The 27496-nt window shown below is 38.1% G+C and overlaps 1 protein-coding gene and 1 non-coding gene across 5 annotated transcripts; both read left to right on the top strand.

Moving 5' to 3' along the window:
- The first annotated feature begins 9750 nt into the window (after window positions 1-9750).
- LOC121946795 (large neutral amino acids transporter small subunit 1-like) lies at window positions 9751-24617 on the top strand. 4 transcript variants are annotated; one of them, XM_088082291.1, is made up of 11 exons: window positions 9751-9850; window positions 14560-15087; window positions 15225-15350; window positions 18048-18153; window positions 18315-18359; window positions 18796-18919; window positions 19038-19141; window positions 19886-19982; window positions 20865-21014; window positions 22013-22187; window positions 22459-24617. In XM_088082291.1, exons 2-11 carry the CDS (start codon window positions 14721-14723, stop codon window positions 22533-22535), a joined length of 1371 nt encoding a protein of 456 aa, XP_087938417.1. In that variant the 5' UTR covers window positions 9751-9850; window positions 14560-14720; the 3' UTR covers window positions 22536-24617. The 4 variants fall into 4 exon arrangements, with proteins under 4 accessions (XP_087938417.1, XP_087938418.1, XP_087938416.1 ...); XM_088082292.1 differs by having other exon boundaries at window positions 9789-9850; window positions 14563-15087; XM_088082290.1 differs by lacking the exon at window positions 9751-9850 and adding an exon at window positions 13779-13983 and having other exon boundaries at window positions 14563-15087.
- LOC148188744 (RNase MRP) lies at window positions 10951-11207 on the top strand. Its single transcript, XR_015777580.1, has one exon.
- Window positions 24618-27496: the final 2879 nt, after the last annotated feature.

Genomic DNA, 27496 nt, shown 5'->3' with positions numbered 1-27496 from the left:
TTAATGCATTTATTGTCCCCTTTCCCAATGCTTATTAACTGACATCAATGGAAAAGTTACAGATATTTATAAGCAAATAAATGCTGAGGTTTCAATGGTCCACCAACTGCCACCTCACATTTGGTATGTCAAGAAAAAATAGTAAAAGTGTACTAATTGTATTAGAATTAACATGTACTGTCAAAGACACTGAAAAAAATATATGTATTTTCCTTCTTGGCTGGTTGAACCAGAATTTAAAACATACCAGGACATAGGCAAATAAAATATGGCAATAAAAGTAATACAGAAATTAAATGTAAATTAGAAATTAATAAAGATAAATATCAACAATTAAACAGAAAAGCAGTGTTTGAAATTAACTCATTTGAAGTCTGCACTTAGGCAAATAAAATTTAAATATTAATTAAATACAAAAATAAAAAAAAAAAAAGAATACCCAACAATATAAGATAAAGATTAATAATATTAATTAAGTTATGTTAAAAATACATAGGTATGCTAAAATCAATAAAAGGCTATTTTGAAAATAATTTTTAAGAGGTGATTAAAAAGAGTATAAACTCATGTCATCATCGGCTGCAGGTTTTGAGAAAAGATGGAACAGTTTCAAGCCCACAGTGTGTTGAATCTGGGGCAATTGGCTCGTTTTCACTCTTCAAAGCCAGTCGATTCCTTTTCCTCAAACACAACCTGAAACAGCTCTAACCTAGAAAATTTAAGCCTGAAATTTCCACCGCAGCAGCTGACAGCTCACTTTCACTGTGTATATTTTCTGTCTCAATGCACATCGGTTTGACTTCACAGCATCTTTATCCCCAAGTGCATTAACTCCAAAAAATAAGAAGTTCAAGTTATGGAATTTGAATATTTAAAGGGAAGCGTCTGTATTTTTCAACCTGGCCCCATTTTTTCCCATACTCCCATTTTTTGTTTTGTCTAAATGACGAATTAAGACAACTTTTGCATCTGGTCCAGTATTGAGAGATAATGCTGCAACTGCAGAAACAGGCTGCTACTGTATGTAATTCATACGGGCATCTGTGCACCATAAATTTATGTCCATTAAAAGTGCTGTTTTCTGCCACCGACAGGTTCAGATTATTATTAGGAGTGTCGGACAACCATTTGGCAAGAGGTGACTTGTTGCGGGAAAAACAAAAGTGGAAACATCAGTAAGAATTGGAGAGAGGAGTTCCAGGAAAAGTTTTTTATGTTGGAGCACAGAAAAAGTAGATTTGTGTCATTGAAAAGATTTTCAATGTCACGGCTGAAAATTTTTAGCTGATTTCAGCAATGTGGAAAACCAGATTTCAGAATGAAACACTTCGTTAAGTGAGAACTCGTTCCACAGGTTAACAAACCAAATGGATCAGTGTAATGTATGGAAAAAGTTTCCATAATGTTGTTAGACATGTATGATAACAATCTGGGTCTGTCACTGGTAAATCAGGCACTTTTAAAGGACGTAAAAAGACTCTTGCCTCTGAACTTGGACAGGAGGTAGTAACAGTGTCGAAACAGGCTCTGTGTAAGACATATAGCAGGAAAGACGTGACCATGGGTGGCATCAGTGTGATGTTTTGATGGCGAGTTTATGTGTGCGATCCATCGCAGGACATTTAAAAGCAGCTGCAGCAATAAGTGGCTAATAAAAAAAACAGTGGCTGTAAAAGTTCACAAATAGTGAAAACTTAGACTTGGAGCTCCTTACCCTCTGAGCAGAGGACAAGATCAGCTGCCATGTAACAGAGAAGGTGGATGATTGTTACTGGACATGTTATGCCTTCATTATTGTTCACAAAGTGATACTGATGCATATATTATATGTCAAACTGGAGGCCGATGCTGTTGTGTTACATGCCCTTCCTCTTTTGTGTGCTGGATGCCACAATGCAGTGTATGATCATAAACTGGAGTGGCATGATGCTGCCGTCATTTGGTTCTGTGTAAAATTGCAGGGGCAGTATAAAGAGGGGACTTAGTTGCAGCCCTATAGCATGATCACTGTGTAAAAGCAGCTTTAGACACAAAAAATGGAAAAATAGGGTCAATGTTAAAAATACCAAATTCAAAAATAAGTTTTTCTTTAATGTCCTTCTAATAAAAAATCTATGTACAATGTAACTCACATGTAAAGATTTCCTACAAACACTGTATTGTTACGTCTGAAGAACCAGTGGTTAGTGAGACATGGGCCAGTCATGTAATAGCAGCAGCAGAAAATAATGCTCAGATCAGTCTTCATATGAAGAAGCTCTAATATGACTCCTATTTACACATCTCACATAGTTCTGATAAAAGTAGAATAGCTTAAAGTAAAATCTGTTTTTAACTGCAGCAGGCAGGGAGAGATAACAACCTTTCTTTTTCCACCAAAGGTGAAATTAAATGCAAAAGTTTCATTATGATGCAGACTGAAGGAGGTGAAGATGCAGGCAGGATGCCTTCTACAGCTGCAGCCTCTCATGGAGAGAAAATGCACCTCCTGCCATTTAAAATCGTATACCCTTATCCTTCCCTGTTGCTATTTTCTCCTCAGTGACAGTGAGGCTTCTGCTGTGATGCCTCTGCCAGAACAGCCGCCAGCTATGTGGGCTAAAAGACATCCTACATATGCTCTATGTATATGTATAAGCAGTCAATCAGGTCTTCTTAGGGTGAAAGATGGTATGTTTTTGGTCCTCTCAGAATTACTATAGGTGCGAGTTGTGCAGAATTGCCACAGACACCAAAAAAAATTTGAGGTGGACTTAATGTAAGGCGAGTCATTCATTTTAGTTGTGGATTAATTGCCTGTAAATGGGTGCCATTTGTGATGTTTAGCACCCATTAGCAGACAGGCCTTTCCTGTCCATAATGTTAGTGCACCTACACAGCTATTTCGTCAGTTAGGAGCTGCTCATGTGCATGTGTTTGTGTGTAATTAAGAATAAGTGGTCAGAATAGTTGGAGACAGGGTGAGAGGGATTAAACCAGTTCAAGAGAAGAAGAAGAAGAAGAGGTGTTGTGTGAAGAGAAAGGGAAACACTCGCAGGGGAAAATCAGGGTCAACTGTCAGGGCACATTGACGCTCAAGGGAAGCAAACTCGAACAGAAAGCCTTAGCTCTGACATCCACAACAAACACATACACCAGTGGCCAGATTTGTGATAAACTATAAGGTAAGAGGAGGACGAATGGAGGAATGTGGAGGAGGAGGATGTGGGAGCCTGGAGGTAGAGGATTCAGAGAATGCAGCGATGTGTACCGTTACATGTCTTCCAGCATTTTTCAGGCCAGCTTAGTGACAGTTGATCAAGAAGGGATTACTGACGGCCCAAGGCACAAAATATATTTCTGGAATTAGAAGGCGTTTGATCTGTGTTATCACATGGGCTCTGCTGCCTCCTTTCATTGGCTGCACATTGGCATCAGCGCCTGATGACACAAACATAAGTGGATCAGCTCATAAGCAAAATAACTGGAGCTTCTTGAGGTTTTATGGTATTAATAAAAAATAAGGAGAAGTGAAGTAATTCAGCATAAGGTTGTGTTTATGTTCCTGCTTCTGCCTGTCAAGTAATACAGAGCAGGTGGACCCAAATGCAGGAGGTGGTAGGCAACAGGAACTCAAACAAATAACTCTTTATTCCAAGGACACAGTAAGCAAACATCACAGGAATAAAACATGGATGCAAAAAACAGGACTTAAACACAAACTACACTGATGAGGGGATGAAGTACAGGTGGGGAAAAGGGCAAATAAGCTCAGGTGAGGGGAATACGGTAATTAGGCAAAAGAACAGGCAGGGAGCTGATTGGTTGAGAAAAACAGTCTAATGAGGCTGATGCAGGGCGGGTTTGTGCCTGGCTGGGAGAAACTCAGAAGCAGTGGTGGGCAGTGACATTTATTTTTCCATCATTTTGTGTCTCTTTGTAGTCTTTTTGTGTTTGTTAGTGGTTGTTTGCCTCGTTTTGTGGTTATTATGTGTCTTTTTGCAGTTCCTTTGCATCTCTTTGTGGTCATTTTGAGTGGCGTCCTGGTCAGCACATGTTCATTTAAGCGACATTTAGCAGGTGAGGGTTGAGGGGGCCCCTGATATTTTGGGTTCCTGGACCTGTGCCTGCTAGGCCTGTTCACTCCTAAGCATTGAGAGACAGAGAGAGAGAGAGAGAGAGAGAGAGAGAGAGAGAGAGAGAGAGAGAGCAGCAATGAATAAGCACAAAGCAGTAAGCACTTTATTTCATTTTAACCGCATTTTCAAGTTTTATTATTAGGCCACTAAATGGCATTGTAACCATAGTGACGCCAAGAATGAAGACTGAACCTGAAGCACATAATTGTGTCCCTGCTTAACAAGCTTCAGTTCACTTGGAGGAGAATGGTTCACAGTTACATGATAATATAACTGGTTATATGATAATATAACCGAGATAATTGTACCGAGTCACTATCTGGATAGTCTGGCTGGGAAAAAAAAAAAAAAAAGCACTTGACCAAACACAGAGTAGTGGAGAGGTTCAAGAGGATGTAGAGCCAAAAGCCCCACAGTGAGAAGCACACAGGAAGATCACAGAGAGGTACATGAAACGGTAAAATAGCACGATATGGAAGCAATGAGGAAAAGAGCAGGAGGGAGGTAAAATAAAGCCAATTTTCAAAATCATTATCCTGTGCAGGCAGAGTGGGGTTATCAGGGTGAAATGCGAGAGGTTTGGGTAGAGGAGGCCTGATGAAAAGAAATATGAAACTGAGAGGAATGCTGATGGGTGGTGTTCTTTGAAGAGTTGTAAGATGGTAAATTGGCACAGTGAAATACACGACAAAAAACTGGGGGAGAGAAAAATGAAGGAGGAAAAAAAGAAAAGGAAACCTAAGGAATGAAAAGACATGTAGGACAATATGATGCATGTGCACAATGTGATGTGAACATTACATCACACTGTGCAATGTGATGTTTTATATTCTGTTTCTGCTCACATTTTTTTTCTTGTTTCATGTTATTCATTCATGTTTTTATGTTTCATGTTTGATATCATAGATTCACTCTTAATGTGTCATGTTGGTTTTACTTCCTGTCTAGTCCTATACAGTCCTCTCACCTGTTCTCACTTTCTTTTGTGGTTTTTATGTCCTTACTTCTTCCTGCCTTTGTCTGTTTCCCAACTGTTCTCTGTCACACCTGTCAGTCTCTTTTGTACTTTCCTGATCTCATTTTCTTTAAAAAGACAGCTTTGAATTGAAGGAGTACATTTACTGAACAAAACATTTGGTGGGAACAAGTTTTCTCATTTTTAGGGGAGTCTCAGGAGTAACCATAGAGCCCAATTTTATTCAGATATCTCTAGACCCCTTTGAACTATGATAGTTGTTCCCTCACCAAAATTCAGCCTAATTGGGCATTAAACTCACTTCTTGACAAGCTATGCCGACACGGTTGGTACCAAACGATGCCTTAGATTGTTTAGTTTTACAATATAGCACCACCTTGAACATGAACGCAGCTCAGCGCAGCTTAGCCTCTTATAGACAATAATTTGGGTCTTTAATTACTTTTGCCAGAGGGGCATTAGTTGTATCAAAGTGTTGATGGCCTCCTGTGGCGCCACAGAACAGCTGAACAACAGTCAGCCAGACCAAAGGCTCTGACCGTCTCTGCTCCGAGCGCTCATCAGGGAGGGAGGGTTAGTAGGTTGCAAAGGTGGGTGGGTCAAACAGCGAAAATAAAATAGTCAAATGCTATTACAAATACCACTCATAATAGATTTAATTATTCATGATGAAATATTGCTGATATCGTAAGTTAAACAGATCTTCAATAATTCCAATTGCAGCAGCTCTTCTCATATTAGGCAGACAATTTAATGAGAAAAGATGAAAATCTGGCTGCCAACTGAAAATTAATCAGATGTCTAGGTTACAAATAATCCCTACCAATTATGGTAGTATCCTATAACATCACAGCATTCTTGATTACTACTATGCTATACTATACTATATAATGATTTAACAGCATCCAATTACATTTTACATAAGTGTGCCTTTAACTAAGTAAAATCCATATAACTTAATAACAATAATAATCTCCATTATATTTTTCTCTCTTTTTCTCCTTTTCTCTCTATTCTTATTTTGTCTTAACCTTCCCACGCTAAGATCACACTTACATTCACATTGCACGCCATCACACATGCACACATGCTTACTCTAAATAACACGCATTTCCAAGTATCAGCATACATAACCTCATATCTTTTCTGATTTGTTGCCTGGGAGAGGGATCGTTTTCCTCTATTGCCATTTCCTCCCTGTTGCCTTTTCCTAATTGAAGTTTTTCGCTTATCTAAAATGAGGGTCAAGGACAGATGGCGCTGTATGCTGTATACTCTGTGTCAACATATTTTTGCCATGTCTTAAACGTGCATACACATACAGCAAATTATTTTAGTACCAACTCTGATGTTCTACTTCAGTTCAGCTCTTTGAAAATTGATGCTCAGTGATGAAACATCCATCATGAAGTTATCACCGTCTCTCCACATTTATAAACAGATTACAGCAATACAAAGAGATATCTACAGTGGAAAAGCGTGGGATGGAAGAGAGGAGGCAGACGGATCAGATGACAAGAAAATGAGAGAAAAAAAGGGTGGAGAGAATGGAAAAGTGAGAGTGTGAGAGAAATTCGATGTAAAAAAAAAAAGATTAAGATGATAGGATTAAAAGGTGAAAACAGAAGAGATTGAAGCAGCTTGTGAAATAAGATTACAGATACGACACTGTAAGTGAGAAGAAAGCCAGAGGGGAAAAAAGCAACAAGAGAACAATGAAGAGCAGCAAAAAATAGCACGGCCAAAAATACATGAGAGCAATTTAAGAAAAAAATTGGAAAAGACAATGAAAAAAAAATCAGACACATACAGAGAAAAGTAAGAACAAACTTTAAAAAAACACCCAAATATATTATAGAGGGTTATGAAAGACTAATGATGAAATAAAAGTGGGGGCCTCTGATTTATTTCATGTTGTGGGTAAAATGAACAAAACTATTGTAAATGTGTGTCAAACATTTTGTCAAGGTGCACTGGTGGCCTTGTTTTTATATGGAGTTATATCAATTCCTTGCCACATGTCTATGGTAAAATTCTGTTTTTCAACCTGTGAACTGTATGCCTATGGGTAAGTACAACTTTGAGATACCAGTTTCCTTACATACTCTTTCCTTTTGTACAGCACTTTGTAACCTGGGTTCTAAAAGGTGCTATATAAATAAAATGTTACTTACTTACATTTGTCTCTGATACCTACAGTTAAAAGTGAAATTGCAGATTAATATGATGCACTCATCATGTTTTTTTTTTTGTCAAGGCGCTAAGAATATTACAGTGTTGTTTTAGCTCTGTAATGATGGAATTTAACATTATGTAGTTAGCTAATAATCCTGGAATTTAACATTATGTAGTTGGCAAATAATCCTTATTTAATGTGAAAGCATACAAATCCTCAGATTACAGATACAAGGTGACACTACAGTGATGATTATAACACACTGCTGCAGTTTAGTGTGTCATAACATGCAAAAATCCCCCAAAGTATATTGGCATATAAAAGATAAAACCAGACTTAGCTGCACCAGGACCAATGTTACTACCGGCCTCTTAGGTTGGAAAAAAGAGGGCAACACCACAGGTATTGAAACCTCAGCAATTTGGCTTGATTTCTGTCAAAACATGGGAAGAATGCAATGAGCAAGGAAAGAAGACATTTGGAAGAAATGAATAAAAAATACAAGAAAATTAAGTGGAAATGAGTAAAAAAAATACAAACAAAACAGAAAGCAAATGACCTAGAAAAAGTGCATAAAAATATAATGATTCTGTAGCATAACTTTAAATCTGTTTTTGGACATTTTCCTAGTTTTTGAAAATAATTTACATCTACTAATTTCTTGCAGTATGTGTAATGTTTTTTACCAAGTTGCTCATTGCTTCCCCCCATGTTTTTAAAAGAAATCACACCAATTATCTCAGCATTCAAAGGCTTAAATATTTGTAAAAGGTATCGAAAGTAGCACAAGAAAATGGATGTCGCTCCAGGTTTAAAAGAATTAACTAAAAGAAATCAAAACAAGTTAAAAATATTGCACAAATAAGCAGCAAAAATCTGAAAGACTCCTGTCGCTCTTATGGGACCCATCTCAATATTTGCATGTGCATATGCTCCCCCCAATAAAAACAAAAAAGAATCCGAGGCCTTTAACTTTGCCAAAATTAAGACATTTAAACCATGCGTTAATGCAAAAGGGACACAAACTGGTGCATAATAAAATCTCAAGAATGCAGTATTGAGACGAACCCTATGCTCTTGCAAATACTGTTTTCTCATCAATAATTAAAGACTTCTTCACAACGAGCGCTTTAATGTTTGGATATTTACATTTACTGTGAACAAGCCTACATAAGTGTTATTTTTCCACAGTGGAATTATTACTTTTACAGTCTAGATTTGAATTCTTTCTTCACCTGGTAGTGTCTAAAATTCTTAAATAATACCTCCTGTTTTTTGACACACTGTTTTCTTCCAGCAGGTACTGAAGGAGATGGAGCACAAACTACCTCAATTTTTCTCGCAGCATGTTGATGCTAGAACCTCCCTGTAGACGTTGACTGCCACAGTGCTGCTTGGAAAAAAATAAATAAATGCCCCAAAATCCTCCACATAGTTTACAGTTCTGTGTGGGCTGTCTTTCCAGCAACATCTGTCATGAATGTTGGCACAAGCAGTAATTAATGTGCCATCATACTGGTGTAACACTTTGAGTATAATTTTCATATCAGTCTAATCATGCCTGCAATATATTTTGAAGCAATGATTTCCTGATAACCTCAGCAATGCAGTCACACCACTCACTCAAACCACACATACAGTATTTATAGGTATCATTTGTGCTTCTAACAATATAAAATGCAATAATGGATGCATCTCAGGCAGAATTTCAATGGGGTTCAGCTCATTTTGATACCATTGATCTGTGATATGTTTTGTTTTTAAATATCAGTCTGTTAGGTAACATAGTGACGTAAAATTGCAGTAGTTATCTCTGAAATATATTAGTAAAATATGAATGCGAGTACCTCATACCTGTACTCATGAGGTTCATGAGTGACTATACTTGTTGACTTCACCTTTATCAACATGTCACTGCACAGATGTGCATGATGGAAAAACATCTCTTGGGGTTATGATGTACGATTGTGAAAATTGCCATACAAAATAGATTCTAAAATGTGATTCATTGTTATATACTGAATGGTCATGTAAGGAAAAGGCTCTACTTACTTATATATTATATGTATGGGCTATTGCGATATACTTTTAATTAAGGTAAAGACTCAAAATATTTCACCAAAGGTTATGAGTGAATTCAAATAAAAAGATAATAATACAAAGTGTAGGTTAGTAGTTTTATTCAAGAGTCATTTTTTTAAAAATTTTGTGCCACCTCTGTAAACACTGACACAGTGTTGTTAATTTTGCTCTCAGTTTTTGTTGTGGGGTTACAGTTATTTAGTGTCATTTAGTGAAATTAGATTTAAAATGTTTTAAAATGTATATGATTATGTTCCAGCTGGCATTTGAAAAGTAGATGGAGAGGAATCTTTTTTTGTGTGCATAATTCATTCAGTATAACAATCCCGCAAGTTTAACAAACTGAGGAATTAAGAAACTGCGCCACCTGGTTTCCCCTGAAAAAACTACTGACAGTAATCTCTGACACCTGCGCGTTTCTCCACCTCAATCAGGAGTTAACTCGCAAAGGCCGCTATTGACGAGCACGTGACCTCTGCAATGACCCTCAAAGATGAGGTAAGGATTTCTTTAAAAAAATATGTTTTTCCACGACTGTTGTGATAGAATAGGCTACCTTGTAATCTTGTTAATATCGTCACACTTAATTAAGTGTTAGTTCTAATCCTGTGCCTTTGCTTTTCCTTTTTGAATTTTAAATGATATACTCAGAGGACAGTGGAATGGGAGCTGTAATGGCATGCACCTATTGATCTCTGTCGATCCAGATGATCCTATCAGTCCTAATCAATGAAACAAACGGCCTGCCTTTGAGAACAGGCTGTTTTCGCTGTCTTATGAAGAAAAACAAAACAAAACACAGATACATTATCAGTTTGTCGCATTAAAATATAATTCAGCAAATGGGTAAAGCATATTCATGGAAGAAAGTAAATGATATAGCCTAGTTATATCATCCTAATTACAAAAACGAATATAAAATACATTATTCTTTGCATTGAAGACCATGAAATATTATTTATTAGCCTACCATGCTTCCTTTTTTGGGAGAATGGTTGTTTAGAAAAATAATTTACAATATTTTGCAACATTTTTCCCAGTTAGAGACCGATTAATTTTCAGATGCTTTATTCCTCCCTGTTTCTCTTTAGCACGTCACCTCTTTTAGTTAAAAATATAGACAACAGTAATTATCGATTTGCAGTTTCCTTACTTTTGTGCTATAACAATAATGTAACCTAAACTATTGCACTCAGACAGTTTAAGTCGCAGGCAGAAAACCCGGAAGTGATAATAATCCAGGCTGCAGCCTCATGAATTACAGTCATGGATTTATTATATTATTACAGTGCTGTGCCTGCATAAACTAACAATAGTTTAGATACGAACCGCATGTTTGTGGTGGCCATTATTTAGGTACTGTGACTTTAAATGTCCCATGATCCCTTGCGGTTTTTGAACGTTTTAATTCAAGAGCTAGTTGGCCTATTTACAAACAAGAGACGATCTTTGTATCAGTAAACTGCCGCTTCCATTGACGAAATTTTTACCGATTAACGTTACACTGCCGGGCAATTTTCAATTAGAGTGACACCATGATTGTAAACACCACTCATGTGTGTTCGTTATATGTAGTCCGAGTCCGCCCACTTTTGCCTGTGTATTCTGAAGGCTTGCACTCTGGGCTACTTGCTGAGGACTCAGTTTCTCCCCCCCGCCCAGGGGAAAGTCCCCGGACCCGTGGCAGAAAGTGCTCTGGTTAAATCCAATGGGGGCTCGCGCTCCACCGTGTATCAGCTGAGATGTTCGCTTGAACTGAGCTGGGTGTGCGCGAGCCGACGTTGTCATCAATACTAGTAATGCAAGTGAGCAGTTACTAACGGTGAAACAGAACGGGGCTCATTCTCAGAATGCATTTTTACACTTACCATCACGACAAAACCATCTCCAATGATCCATCCATGATCTCATAAACGTATTGGGGAAAAAAACCGAGATGTCCATATAGTCTAATAATTTTTGCCAATTTATAATTTTCGAGTTTTACATTAACGTCAGTCGTGTTTAAAAATCCCTGTCTTTAAAAATATAGGACGGTAGTCTTATAAGCGACATCTTGAACATACATAATTTTTTTTTTTGCTAAAATAATAATCAAATTATGTACTTTTCATCAGCCGAGAAACTGGGATTGATAAAAATGAGGAAAATATCCATAGGCTATTTGTCTTTTTTTTTTTTTTTTTTCAAAATGTCTTGAAAGGTTCCTCTGAAAATCACTCTAAAAAGAAGTGGCATAAAACAAACAAACATGCTGAATCATTTTCCTTTCACTGCCAGCAAAGTGCTTATACAGTTTAGCCTACATTTTAGAATAAATTACATATAACCTAATAGGTTTTACTGAGTAGTACCTGTACACAACCTTAAATAGAAACTCTTTGATTCTATTCGGAATTATATAATTTTGAAGGAACAATAATATAATGTTCCATTATTTTCTAATGAAGCATATTCATTTACATTGGAACAATATTTATGCGGTCACGTTGAAACGATATGAAGCATAGATTGTATATAAAGAATGGCAGAAAAAGGCTCGTCATTTGAGACATGTTTATGTCGCCATCTAGTGGTTAAAAATGTGACATGCATCTTATTAGTGCGTTGCCAAGAGCAATACATTCAGGCAAAGGAATTTATTCTAAAATGACAGATGATTTTTACCCTTTCAATCAATTTGTAAGACAAAGATTCAACATTGGTAACAACAACACTGTGTTTTGTTAATCAGAGACTGAATCTTAGGAACATACATTTTTTGCATGCAATTTTTTAGATGGTTTTGGGAATTGTTTCAAAATGGGATTTCTGAAAAGGACCTTCAAGCACCCAATTTAGAATATTATTATATCATATTTTTGTGTTTATGGCAGATAAAAAAAACTGATATGCTGTAGCCTACAACAGCTCGATTATTATGGCTGAACAATTTATCCACAGATTTAGATTTACTTTTCCTTGTGTTCAAAAATGAGTAAAGAAGTTTCAAGAATCTGGAGCACACCACTACCTGGTTTTGAAAGATTAGATAGATATTGTCATAATTTCTTTCACCTCCTGAAGCATTTTATCAATTTAGGGGTACCATGAGGGTGTAATCTGTGACATTTCAACAATTCAAACACTCTGAGATGCTTTAGGCCGTAGCTGACACTCCCTGCAAGTGCTCATGTTTTAAATAGCTTAGTCACTGTATTTTTCCAGCTGTCCAGAATTCCCAGCAAAATAAATTCTATAATTGATCTATAATTGATTTAACCCTGTGAAACCTGGAGTGTCATGACTTTTATTGCTCTACTTTCAGTCACTTTTCACAAAAATCTAACCGTTTGAACCCGGAGCACATTAGTTTGATTTCTTTCAAAAACTTGGGAAAAGAGGTGTTTAGCAACTTTGTAAGAAATGTTCCACAAATTGCAAGAAGTCAAGGGAACAGGTATAAGTATAATTACCATCATTACAGATTTTAAATTCCAGTATTCTAATTTTTAAGCACTTCTTCCATTTATTTTATTTTTTACTTTTTCCATATATTTTCAGGGTATTTTCTTGTGTTTGGGTCACTTCGTCTTTTGTTGCTCATTGCCCTTTTCTCATGTTTTTAACTGATACCAATTTGCTCAGGTTTCAAAGGTTTAATGATTTATTGCTCTGTAGGCTACACTGCCCCTGTTGTTATGGAGCAGTATGAGCACCCTGGCTTTGTCATGCCATGTAGGTTTGGTCTTTAGTGAACACCTAGTGACAATTTCATAATTTGAAATTAGCCAATAAGGTGGAAATTTAGCACTGAGAAAAGCAGAATCATCATATGCCTCATCATCATTATTCTGTATTGTCTGCTCTGAACATGGCCAGTCAGTGGGTCTCCATTTTCTCTGCGTGTCACCTCTCCGTACGGCAGAGGGAGAACAAGGACACTTGTTTTTCCCCATGTTGACACCACTAGAGGGAGTGCTGGATCCACAGCATCCTCTCTAATACACTCTGACACGAAAGCACACACATGAACATACTGTATACTACTGGATTAGGCAGCACACAAACAGATTACAGCGTCACATGGCGGCCCCTCCAAATGGTGCCTGCCAGTAACCTACTTCCCCCCTCTGAGCTATCCCATCATTCATCTGGAGTGGGCGTAGAGCGGCGTAGAGGCTCACACAGCAACAGAAGCAGCAGCATCACAAAGGTTCAGCTCCTCCCTGCTGTATCCTGGAGAGGCAGAGGGAGGGAGAGACAGAGAGAGGATCAGGGTCAGATGAATTCCAGTCTGAGTGACGAAGGCAGTGTGTGCAAATGAAGAGGAGTGTGTGTGTGCATGTGTGCGCGAAAGGACGAATCAGGGAGGGCTAGAGAGAGAGAGAGAGAAAGAGAGACAGAGAGAGAGAGTGTGTGTTGCAGGGGGGTGGTTGGGGGATTGTGTGTGTGTGTGTGTGAGGGAGACAGGAGAGGAAATTCAGGCAGGAGGAGGAAGGGGACATAAAGGGAGGAAGGAAAAGGGGGGAAGGAGGAAAAAGAAAAGACAAGGGGACACAGATTAAGAGGGAAGATGGCTGAGCCGGAGCTGAAATCGCGGAGCAGCCGGGAGAGCGTTGCCAAGGTGGCAAGCCAGGAGAAGATGGGGGGTAGGTACAGTGCATGCTCACACTCCTGTATATACCACATGGTGCAGGGCTGCATTATCCGCCATGCGCTCTGATGCAATATTGCCTGATGCAAAAGTGCCTCGAGATTCATGTGGTTAGAGAGATGCATTGTGGTGTTTTGGGTGACAGGTGATCGAGGTGACAGGTGAGATAATGTGTTACTGAGATATAGAGCGCGTGTGCTACACTGGCCTTTTACTGAGTATTTAAACACAATGACCTGATGCCGTGTCTTTCTATATTATCAGAGTAAGAAGTAAATTAAGGAAATAAGGCGTCATTCTTCAGAAACAGGTTTTAAAAATTACCCTGATGAGCCTGTTTAACCTGTTTTTAAACACTCCATGTCACAGGTTTCTCCAAATTGCTGACACAGAATGCACACTTCTTCCACCATCAAATAAATTTGGTATTCTAAATGAACCAGTGCCTAAAATATCTCAGCAACGAAAACTTTAAAGATGTCACGTCAGTGATTTTCTCTTTTCTGTGATCACTGGCAACATTAAACAGTTGAACTTCGAATGTGAAACTCTGCTGTCCTCTCTCCTCCAGCAGCTGGAGCAGATCAAGATGGTCTGATTGTAGAGCAACCAGCGTCCCCAACCACCCCCGTAGTCTCTGCTCCCACCGACACAAGCCCCACCGCCGCCTCGCCCACCAAAGGGGAGAAGATCGAGCTCAAACGCAGCATCACCCTCTTCAACGGCGTAGGAATGATCATTGGCACAATCATCGGCTCTGGTATTTTCGTCACCCCAACAGGTGTGGTCAAAGAGACCGGTTCAGCCGGGCTCTCCCTGATCATCTGGTCTGCCTGTGGGGTCATCTCTACCATGGGCGCCCTGTGCTACGCTGAGCTGGGTACCACCATCACCAAGTCGGGGGGAGACTACACCTACATACTGGAAGTGTATGGAGAACTGGTGGCTTTTCTAAAGCTGTGGGTGGAGATGCTCATCATCCGGCCGTCATCGCAGTATGTGGTGTCACTGGTGTTTGCCACGTACCTTCTGAAACCTCTCTACCCAAACTGCAGCGTGCCCGACAGTGCAGCCAAGCTCATTGCCTGCTTGTGTCTCAGTGAGTGTTTGCTGGCGTTACCTTGCAAAGACTTTTCTGTCTTTGCAGAAGACAAATAATCAAAATTCATGTGATCCACTTTATTCCAGTTGTAATTCCTAATTCTAATTTATTTTGTATCTTCCCATCACCTGTAGCCTCGCTGACGTTTGTAAACTGCATCAGTGTGAGAGCGGCCACCAAGGTACAGGACTTGTTCACGGCCTCCAAATTGCTCGCTCTGATCATCATCATCCTCTTCGGCCTCATCCAGATTTTCACAGGTGAGTCCCACTTACACATAGACAGATAGACAGAGCCACAGAGATTTACAGTTTGTCCTGATCAGGTCAGAGATCATGTAAAAACTGTGCTATATAGCATTCTTTGGCTACAGGTCTGCAAAACACAAAGAGACCAAAAACAGCAATAATAATACAGTAAGTAAACAGACAGCTTTTTCATTATCTGGTTTCATTACATCCACTAAGGACATGTTATGTTTCTACTTTGGTTTGCTTCCCTTTTTCTTAGCAGGATTACAGAAAAACCGCAGGGCTGATTTTCATTAAAGGTGGTGGAAGGCTGCAGCATGGGCCAAGGAAGAATCTATTAATTTTTTGGAACAGATCTAAATCATATTGTGGATTCATTAACATTGTGAGATAGGACATTTGGCCTTGGGAGAGGTCTGTGCTGTCTGAGGGCCTTTCTAGTTTAATGTTTTCAACTTGAATACAAACATCTTGATCACAACTTCATGCTAAGTTCAGTGGGCAAGATAGACAAGTTGATATTTAGCCCAATCTCTAACATTATTGTTAGACTACCATATATATGAACATAATACATGAACAACTAAAAGGTACAGACCTCTGCCAAGGCCACATGCTCTATCTCATAATGTTATCAAAAGAATAAAATAATGATGGTATATTGATTAGAATTTGCTCCAAAATTTAATGGGTTTGTCTTTGGTCCATGCTATACCCTTCCACCAAGTTTCATTAAAACTGGGTGTATAGTTTTTCAGTAATCCTATTGACAAAAAAACAAACAAACAAAAACATAACTTTCTTCATGGAGGTGGGAAGCTGGTTCATCATCACTTAAGTGTGAAAGAAAAATTGGTTCTTATTTTGTGTGTGTGTGTGTGTGTGTGTGTGTGTGTGTGTGTGAGAGAGAGAGAGAGAGAGAGATAAAGCATGTGACAAAAAGAACATTCATATATGATTATTTCAGCCATAAAAAATATACCTAATGATCTGTAAAACTTTTATATTGCTCCCTTTTGCGACACTCAATAGATTCTAATAGCTTTCCACTGGTGCCTTTTTCTAAACCTGAAATATCATCATACATTGCTTCAAATCCTCCCCTATAGGCAAATAAATAAAAAATGTGTTATATTTCGACAAACAAATATTGCTTTATCCACCGTTCATTATGATGAGTGTGTATTTCCTAGCATGCAATGGTGTACAGTGTTAAACCAACTCACTTGTTTTTAATAGTTGTTTATTGCAATAATGATGGCCATAAAAGTGTAATAAAATAAACACCATTACAGTTTGTAGGTGTTATCAAAGTATAGTTCTGCTCATTATTGTCTCAGTGTGCACTGGTGGTGCTGAAACCAAGTATTATTTCTTTGGTCTCTAATGATCAACAAATTGTTGACTAACACTAATGAGCCCAACCAAGCAGACTGCCCTCCTTTCAGTTTGTTAGCACAGTTGCTGAGTCTGAACACAAGGCTTGTCTGTCTTTAGCCATGTGATTGAGCTGGAGCAAGTGTGCAGCCATGAACATGTGTGTCTGCGTGGGGTTTTGAAGATGAACACTGATGGGCATAATTGGTTTCATACATGACTCACTGGTACATTTATGTGGGCTACATACTGTGTATATAGCCCCAGTATATATGTAATATGTACAATATGTAACAGAACATGATAAAATTAATGTGGTCATCATGGGGGATCTTAGAAACAAATATTTTTTTCCTGCCTTCAGTAATTCATAGGCCTTACAATTACTCTCATTATGAACTCAATCTTTCATAACATTGCCCTAAACATGGAGGAGCTGCTTATGTGATTCATATGTGCATTGTCAGCTCCAGCTTGAATATTAAATATTCTTTTCTCAACTCAAATAGCAAAGCAGCTAAATCCACTCAAGTCATGCCATTCAAAATAAAACAGCGCGGGAAGAGACTGTAGGCATCGTCGTCTGCTCCATGTTACATCTGCTGACCCCACCCCCACCCCCTTTTTCTTTTTTTTTTTTTTCAAGGCCCCACCCACCATCATTGTGCGCCACACTGTGTTACCATGGAAACTACGCTGTGAAGCTTGCCGGCTGTTGTCACACTGTGCTCTTTCAGAGCGCAAAAGAGAGAAGGACTGAGTGAGAAAATAATGTGTGCGTAATAAGCCTCACAGAGAGCAGAGTCATTACCATCTGAAAGCGACAGGTAGAGGAGAAGGCCACGCAAGACTTCAGGCACACACACATTTTGAGCATGCACACTCACACACACACGCACACACACACAGCCTCCTTGACAGTTGATATACTGGTTTTGTTAGCTGCTGTGGATAAAGGCGTGGATTGAGATTTACTTATCAAAATATATTTCTGCTTATTTTCAAATGTCAGCCGAACAGGGCCTGATATATGTTTCAGTACATCAAAGCAGACGCTCAAACCTGCTGGAGGCAAAGTGTTCAGAGTCCGAACTGGTGTGCTTAAAATGTCAAGCCTGTCAAAGGGCAGGTAGCAACCAACTGGTCTTCATGCGAGAAATAAGAAGTGGAATCATCCCTGAATGAAAATCCATCAACAGTGTATAAAACCACAAAATTACTTGAGCTAAAGCTGTTTTAAAAGAGAGAAGAATGAATCCCTTCAACTTCTTCTTTGTGTGTGTGTGTGTGTGTGTGTGTGTGTGTGTGTGTGTGTGTGCGCGCACACAGGTGACGTGCCATACCTGACACCTGAAAAGGCGTTTGAAGGCAGCAAGCTGGGAGTGGACAATATTGTCTTGGCTCTGTACAGTGGTCTCTTTGCTTTTGGGGGCTGGTGAGGCATTTGTGACCTATTTTGATTTAATTACAGAGCAGAAATAGAAATGAAATACTCATTGCTACCAGTTGTTTTTCTTTTTAATACAATATATGGTAATTCCAGTCTTTGTACAAACCTAAAACTATTGTTTAACTTTTGTTAAAATTTGTTTTTAGGAATTACCTGAATTACGTGACCGAGGAGATGATCAATCCAGAGAGGTGACTTAAATGTGATGAAGGTTGTTATGAGGATCGTACATGCCACTAGCATGACTACCCTCATCTATGCCTGAGCTTGTTTACCATCAATTGATTGCATGGTGATACAGTATGCAAAGTGACATGTTGACCTTTATATATTAATGCAATTTAATATAAAAGCAGCCTCAAAAACATACGTAAAGCTGAATCGACAGCCAGCCTTAACTAAATCAAATTATAAACATGAGTTTTGGATTGCATGAAATATTTAGTTGCTTTGTTTTATATTATATAATCCAGCATGACTGACTGCTGTAAGAAGCTAAATTGATTTGAAATGCTATGGTCACAACTGGTCTGCATGAAACTGAACACAAATCACTAAAATCATAAATACAATAAAAACAGTCAGGTTAGAACACATCAGATGAACGCTGACCTTTACCCCCAACAGGAACCTGCCCTTGTCCATCATCATATCCATGCCTATAGTAACAGTGGTGTATGTTATGACCAACCTGGCCTACTTCACCACCATCTCTCCTGAAGTCATGGTCGAGTCGGAGGCCGTTGCCGTGGTGAGCATACATCTTTCATAGTTACCACAGCTTCGGCTTGCAGACTGTAACCCTAATAGCCATCAGCTGCATCTTGTTGATAGTTGTGTTTTCTCATGAGTACTGTGTTGTGGTGCAGAGTTTTGGGGAGTACCATCTTGGTGTGATGTCCTGGCTGATTCCTGTCTTCGTGGGATTGTCCTGCTTTGGAGCCGTCAACGGATCTCTGTTTACCTCAGCACGGTATGTGTTTGTGCATAGAGAATAAAAACGCTCTTACAATAGTGAACAGTGTCTTGAAAGTGTCACGTGTGTTTAAAAGTTTCCAGGAAACTGCTCCATCTACTCTGAACAATTTTAAACATAATTCTTTTGGGGTTTTTTTTCTGATTTTACTCACAAAGTTGTTTGTGTTAGTGAGCACCTCTCATTCTCATTGACGTGTTGATTAAACAGTATTATTACTATACAGGTGTGCTTTTGGAGGGTCACAATAAAATGCCACTCTAAAATGTGCAGTTTTTCACGCGATGCCACAGATGTTGCAAGTTTTAAGGGAGCATGTCACTGGCATGCTGACTGCAGAATGTCTACCAAAACTGAATCATGAAATAATAAAAGGATGGTACTGGGTGGTCAAACTGCACATTGTGGAGTGGTCTTTAATTGTGACCATCCCAAGGCACACCTACATATCCACTGTGTGCATAAAAGTCTTAGATCTTTAAATGAAACCTGTGAAAAATTGGAGCAAAAATCAAGTGTAATTATTTTTTTGTTTAATATAGTTTTGATCATCTTGTAACCTTACAATGATTAAAATGCAGTCAGATATTTGTCTATACATGATGAACACACAGAGATTTTGAAAGATAAGTGTTTCATGTGATATGAGAGTTAATCTGAGACTGTTATTGGTCTGAAGATTTCATAAAGGGCCCACTATTGCATCTCAAAATAGCCACTACAGAGCGTTCTGTGTTCTAGGTTGTTCTACGCTGGCGCTCGAGAGGGTCAACTCCCTGCTGCTCTGGGTTTAGTCCACACAGACCTCTTCACACCAGTGCCGTCACTCATCTTCACAGTAAGACTCAAATCAGCCCAACATACCACGATGACATCCAATCAAGTCTTAGTAAATAAAGGTGCATTAAGTCATGTATGCCCTTTACTGAAGTCTTTCTGCAACCAAAGGAATGTGGCAGTGTCAACAAGTGTTCTCCAATTTTTTGAATATGGTCACTAGTTGGTTATTAGTTATTTTAATTAGACAAGAGAGCCTCTAAAACTTGTTACAACACTTTGAATATTCACAAAATGAAAGCATTTAGCAAAGCAAATATTCCACCAGAATCATTCTTAAAAGATATTTTCAAATAACATAACAAGGACAACATGTGTGTGCTTGTTTATACGTTTGAAATGGGTCACCTTTAATGAAAAAGACACATCAAATTTAGAGATCTAACAGACTAAAACAAAACCTCCAAACCAACTCCACAGATTGTCCCCTTTATTACTGGATAATGAAAACAATATGATATGTTTGTTGATCTAATTGCATTATCCTATTAAAAAATGCTAGATTATGCCCCTGCAAAGGTGCTGATTTTTTTTATAATCATTATTTGTATTTATTTTAGTCTTTTCTCATTATACATAAGCTATTGTTCCATACATCCCTGTTCTGTGGTTCGATAAGCATGTTCAGTTTGAATATTATTTTATTTATTTATTTAAATTATTTATATATATATATATATATATATATATACATACATTTATTTATATACATTTATCTTTAACTTACTAAATTATTTTCTTTAATATGTGAAAGTATGCAAATATTAATGAATGTGTGCAAATATGTGGGTGAAAGTATGTACGCAAATCTCATCTTCATTTTATATTACCATATAATGCAATATAAAGACTAATACAAACTTATCCTCCTTTTTTATTTCAGTGTTTGCTGTCCATGATGTACGCCATCTCTCAGGACATCTTCTCCGTCATCAATCTCTTCAGCTTCTTCACCTGGCTGTGTGTTGGTATGGCCATTGCCGGCATGCTCTGGCTGCGCTTTACCAAGCCTGACCTCAGAAGACCCATTAAGGTAAAGTACCGTGTCTGAAAGGCTGTATTGCACATGGTAAACTCTTGTTGCACTGGAGATTTGTCTGAGAAAAGTCATTTTAACAGATCTGAGAGTCACTTAGAGGTATAGAAGTGATGTAAGATTTTTACTCCTGCTGAAGCTCAGCCAGTTTCTTAGTCTGACCAAAACATCAACATGTGTCTTGATTTCATAGAGCATCCACTTTTCTTCTTTTTTTTCCAATAATGAAAGCACCATTGTATCACTGCTCTTGTTATCAGTTGGGAGTGGAACCATACTGTGTTTTCTGGCTCAGTGGTGATTGAACACGTACATTGCTCTTTGTTTCTGTTTCATCATGGGAATATTACGCTGGTTGACCAGTCTTTCATCTTTCCTTTGAGCCTGAGTGCTCTCAGTCAGTTTGTTTTATAAGATGAACCTGGAACAATGAATAAATAGAGCTCAAAGTATAAAGAACCAAAATTAAGATGTTACATTATGCAGAATGGACCATTTAAGGACAATATATATTACATACATTTAATGTGTATTAAAGGTGGAGCCCAAGATGAATAAAGTCTCATCTTGAAGTATAATAATGCATCATTTTATTTGTTGATTATATTTTGTATTATTAATCTGAATTTACAGTAATTAAACAATGTAAGTAACTAAAGTTATCAATTACATGCAGATTAGTAAAATTTGTAGAGAAGTTGAAGTGTAAAGTAGCTAAAAATGGAGATACTTAAAGTACAGGTACCTTAAAAACTGTACTCAAGTACAGGACTTTGGTAATTTCACAGTCTCTCTCCGCCACTGGTTTTAACATGTGATGATATTAAAAGTATAAGCCAATATGGTATGTTTATCACACATGACCTGAAATTTGTGAGTGCATTTCAGGGGATCAGTTTTCTAAAAATGCAGTAACTTTGAGAATTTTGGTATTTTATCTACTCTCTTTTCTAAGGGTAACAAACGCCTACATCTGTTGTGTTCTCTTCCTGCAGGTGTTTCTGTTCATCCCTGTGACTTTCGTTCTGAGCTGTGTCTTCATGATCGCGGTCTCCTTCTGGGCAGCTCCGTTTGAGTGCCTGATAGGCAGCGGCATTATTCTCACAGGCGTCCCGGCATACCTACTGGGCTACAAGTGGAAGAAACCCCATGTGGTCAAGAAGATGCTGGGTGAGTAAGACATTTTTGTTTTTTTAATACCGTCTTTGTCTATTTGTTCAGGGCAAGGCCAAAGAAGCATTCATTACAGTTTGTTGTGAAATTCATGTGAGAATATCTGCTCGAGTGCAGCTGTGGGCACTGATACATTTGGCTTGTTTATATAGCCAGTGCGAAGGACTCAAACCAAGGTGTTGATCCCATGTTTAATAAAATCTGACAACATTAGACCTGCAGTAACCTAGCAAAAGAAAACATGATACGATGAGTTGTTTCTCCTCAGAAATCTTCACCATGTTCTGTCAGAAGATCTTCATGTCTGTTCCTGAGGAGAGGGAGCAACATGAGGCAGCTGAATAACATGGGACGCAAACAACAGGATGAAGGACTGTCAATATTTTGGTCTGAACATTCTTGATATGTTTACATTCATTCATGTGTGATTTGGTTTAGGCAGTATCACTAACCAGATAACTATGAAGATAATTGGCATTGACAAGGGCGGCCTAGCAATCTTGGTAAAGAAGGGTTTACGTACGCTCTTGTGTGCAAAGAATGAAGGCATACTTAATGTCAACACTACAAAATGTTTAAAATTTGAAGAAAATTTGTCAGGTTTTGATAGTTTTCACTGCTTTTATTCACAATTTTAAAATGATTAATGCTAGAGCATGCTTACAGATTATTTTTTTATTATTAGGTAGTGAATGGAGAACAATGCTCCGATCTTAAAATGTGAATAGCGGAGAACGGCATTGGTCGTCACATTCATTAGATATCGCTTTTTTCCAAGGTTGGGTCAGACGCCACCAATTAGAATCTAAGCATTAAAAAAATTCATTGTGTCCCCTCTTTAAATTTGGACATTTTTATGGGTTTGTGGATGCAATGCAGGCAAAAATGGTAATAACTCTCGATCCAGTCAGAGCTGATCAGATCAGAATGAGAATCAGAATCAGAAGCTGCTGCAGAAGGGGTGCTAGCAAACTTTTAGATCCAACACATCAATGGTTAAATTTCACTTTCACGGTGCCTGGCTCTCTGCTGCTCTGTCTGTGCCTAGAGTATGCTCTGCACTCTGAGAGGTGCAGTCAATAACCAAACGCGCCAACAGTGCTCGTAATGATATGTCTGGCACCACAAACAAAATCAATAGGAGGCGGCAGATGTTTTAATCGTGGCGGGCCACCACAAATAAATGAATGTGCGAAAACCCAGAACATCTTTCCTGCTTATATTCTCTTGATACATGAGCTGGTTAGGTTGTTGGATTTCAATTTAAAAAAAACAAACAATGAAATTAAACTCTTTAATTTCATTTTTAACATCGTATCCATTTCTTTTTCCTTTTCCCCATTAAAATAACATTAATACACCCAACCCCATAGCATGCGACTATCAGCCCCATGGTAGGAATTTTTGTCACAAGAGCACAAGACATGACGATCCATATCTTTTGATCAGAATAAGCTTTAGGGAACTAATTTTTTACCTGACATTTAAGGCTGCCATTACACATTAAAAAGGGAAGCCCTGAAGGATTCAGTTTTTGACATATTCAAATGAAAGTAAGTAGCGTGACAACCAATCCTGTTCTCCCCAAATTGTTGCAGACGAATAATGAAATACTGTACCACCAACACAACATTAGAAGCTGCACACAATATATTCTAGTGGCCTAAAACATGTTTTTTTTTATCACTTAAAATGTAGTAATGAGTAGTTGAGTGAGCAGGACCTTTGATAAACACTAATAACCAAGATACACATAGTTTATTATAGTTTACAGTTTTATAGTACATGAAAGCTAATCACCTGAGTTAAAACTGAGGACTTTCTGCTACAGTGAATGATTTTAGGTGAATAAGACCTCACATAGTGAGTGTATAGATAAGGTCAAGACTGGAAGAGGAAATGGTTAACTGGCATAACACTGATTGCATTTTACTCATACACTACTAACATTTGTGTTGAATATTTGCATTTTTTTTGTATGCATTTGTAAAATGGAATCAGCAGCACTATCTGAAAGCACAAGCTGAAGTGAGATAAAACAGTGTATGTAAGGTTTCCTGGAGATGTGTTGCTGTGAAGCGGGTCCGTTTCTTGTATTATTTTATTCTCACATCAAACCATGTCAGAGTCAGCCTCAGTCTGTGATGATATTAGATGAAATGACAGTGGAAACCAGCAGCTGTTTGTGAGGAATTATTATAAGAAACTGCAGACCTGTATAGATGTCCTTCTGGTTGTATTTAGACATCTCCATTGTAGTGTTAGTGTTTTGTACTGCTGTGTCTATTATCTGTGCCGGTCATGTCAGTGCTGATATACCAACTTTTTTTGTTTTATTGTCACTTTGAGACCAGAGTGAATGTTGGAAATTCAGTGACATAAGCTTTGCTTTATGATTTTACCTATAAAAACTTACTTTTAAACTGAGGTTTTCCTAAAGTTATTGTAAGCATTTTCCCAGTCTACTCTCAATCACGGAGAAAAAAAGAAAAATGAAGGAGGGTGGAGGTTGTGTTTGTCGGTAAAGATCTCTAGATCATGCACAGAATAGAGAGACAGCCCCTTTAAATATCAACAGTTGGTGCATGGATTATCAAGCTCTAAAGTCCAGGTTTTGTAGGACACTGCCAAATCCAGTGGCGCCCCCTGAATTGTATTGTAGGGGGGGGCCGATTGGACCACTGACCATCTTGAATCGTTTTCTAATATGAACTTGAAACCTGTCTGGAGAATCAGACATCGTCTGAGGTTTACTTTTCACATGTGTAGCACACAAAAGGAGATAGTCTTTCTTTGTCAGAGGTGTTATTACTTTGTAAATACAAACTAGAGCTTGCAGGAGGCAGGACATGACGCAGATTACACCGTGGTCTCATAACTGGTTCATTATTTGTTCATAAACAACAGTCTCTTGACCTTCTTTTAATTTGTCTGATGACCTCTACTTTGGCCCTTACCAAGAGAAGTTTACAAATCTCCTCGTCTCTCCAGTTAGAGAGAGTTGCTGTCTTTGTGTTGACCCATCTACTTCATTGTGGAATGTTTATTTTCCTACAATTTGCCAAAGCCACGCGATAGAAACATCGTCAACGCGCCTACTCGCCTGCTGCGACAATTACACGTTGTACTCACATGTGTGCTCAATGGGAAGCTCATTCAATGTCCAATCTAACTGATTTCAGACTTATACTTTATATCAGCTCCTCTGTCTGAATTCTGAATGATTTCAGGTTTGCAGTGCATGTATAAGAGGGAGTTTGGGGTGGCACACCAAAACCAAAAGCCTCAACTGAATTTCAGGAACTCTATTATATCATTGAAGTGCATAGGCTAGTTGAAAGCTATGTCAATATGAGAGTAAAGGAATCACATGGCTACTGATATACTTTCTAAATCTTATTTTAAAGTTAATATTACTAATTATCTGATATGCATAGACTACTTGTGGTACAGTTAATATTTTGAGTTCTACAAAAATCCTGTCTCAACGTGTTGTGTGTCTGTATTTACATGTTAAGCAATTCATTGTTCTTCAAATCGGCTGGTTGTCCTTTTCCATAAAAAAGACAAAAAAATCTCAAATATAAAGCTTTAATTTAAAGTGCATTAATTGTAAAAACAAAAAAAAGACTGGGAACATGCCTTCTCAAGTTCAAAAGGACCACCGGTTATTTCCATTTATTTTCGGGAGGGGCCGCCCCTTGTAAATGGGATAACAATGCATGTTGATCGGAGACACAAAATTGAAAAATGAGTGCCACTCTTCCAACATAAACGAAGCTGTAAGTGACTGAGGAAAAGGCAGATTGACTGGAAATCGGACCAAAGCATCACAAAAAAACAAAACAAAAAAAAACAACTGGACAATGATGAATCAAAGTTTAAAAATACCACAGTGGAGATAAATGTACAAAGAGAGGAAAGGACAGCTGTAATTACCACCCTATGACAACAATCCCCTAAAGAATCGAATGTTTACACCGGAATTTAAGAAAAAGTAAGTCAATATGAAAGTTTATTACAAACTCTAGAACATGATGCACCTTTTTTACTTCATGATTTATTTACCATAAGCAGTAAGATAGCTACAAGCACAACATAAACAGTACAATGGTTACAGAAATAATTCTGTATGTGCCCTTTACTTAATATATCAGTGATTCAATTAAAACAGAGGGTGTAAAAACTACACAAATCACTGATTGATTATAAAGATAATTGCTTTCTACAGACCCCATCATATATTTCATGTTATGCACAACATACTGTATCTCTGTGTTACTGTGTGTATAAACTGATAATGCCTTTAATGGGATTTGCCTAATGACAATGTTATGGAGAAAAATAAGTCTAATAGCATATTTTTAATCTTAAAAATTGAAAGTACCCATAAGTCAGTTATTGCAGCTGTTGTATGTCAGTGACCATGGCGGGTACATGTAACAATAAACATATTTTTGTTCAAAGCTGGCCTGGCTGTGTGTGTTTTCTGAAGCCAACAAAAGAAGTATTCCTCAGAGGGTCGAAATCAGATTCCTCACCGCTGCGTAAATACAGTGTCCTAATATACTTGCATCAGTTAACAAATGGCCAAACCCCAGACTCTATGCAGATAACACTGTCTAATAGAACAAGCAATCCCAAAACATAAGATAGCTCCTATCCAAATGAGGATGTTTTACAAGCACGATTTTCTCAAAATGTCGTGCAACGGCGGTATCATCTCAGCCATCAAGTGTTTGGGTAGTGATCTGTATGAAATGCTCTGTCCTCTCTTGTTTGTCTTGTCTTGTTTGTTGGCTGTCAGACAATGGTGCTGCCGGTGCCTGTGCTGTCAGGAGAGTTCATATCCGTCTGAAGAGGAAATGAGAGGGTCTGATGGCTGCTGATGGAACCAGTATCACAGCTGCAGGAGACAATATTAGTGATGGGAGATTGGAAGGGCAAGGAGACAATATTGCACAAGTGACGTACGTATGGAGTATTTTGATACCTTCTGCAAAAAGGGAAGGCACCATACAGGGACTTGACCAGTTCATTAAAACTGTAAAATAATAAATGAGTGCATAGAGTTAAGTAAAGTCAAATTTAATATTGTCAGGACTGCAGGACTTTTATTTTATTAGAAAGTAAACATAAAAAAACAACATGGACATACATTTAAAAAAAAACAAAAACGTATAAGCAGTCCACATGCAATATGCTAGTTTTAAATGTCTTTTAAAAATGTAAATAACTATTGCACAAAACCTTTTTTTTCCCTGCAGCTTTCTGCCATCTGAAATAATGCTGGGAAAAACTACACC

The sequence above is a fragment of the Plectropomus leopardus genome, chromosome 9 (assembly GCF_026936395.1).
Source record: "Plectropomus leopardus strain MGB_pleo_1.0 chromosome 9, ASM2693639v1, whole genome shotgun sequence".
NCBI classification, from domain to species: domain Eukaryota; kingdom Metazoa; phylum Chordata; class Actinopteri; order Perciformes; family Serranidae; genus Plectropomus; species Plectropomus leopardus.
Note: the sequence above shows the minus strand (reverse complement) of the source record. Positions and strands in the feature narration are given on the sequence as shown.

What these genes read in the sequence shown, in the direction of transcription:
- LOC121946795 (XM_042491549.2), top strand. Translation starts at nt 13,908, where the DNA reads ATGGCTGAGCCGGAGCTGAAATCGCGGAGCAGCCGGGAGAGCGTTGCC. An exon ending in CTCTTTGCTTTTGGGGGCTG is followed by an intron (nt 18,154 to 18,314) that starts GTGAGGCATTTG and finishes ATTTGTTTTTAG; the next exon opens with GAATTACCTGAATTACGTGA. An exon ending in TGTGGTCAAGAAGATGCTGG is followed by an intron (nt 22,188 to 22,458) that starts GTGAGTAAGACA and finishes GTTTCTCCTCAG; the next exon opens with AAATCTTCACCATGTTCTGT.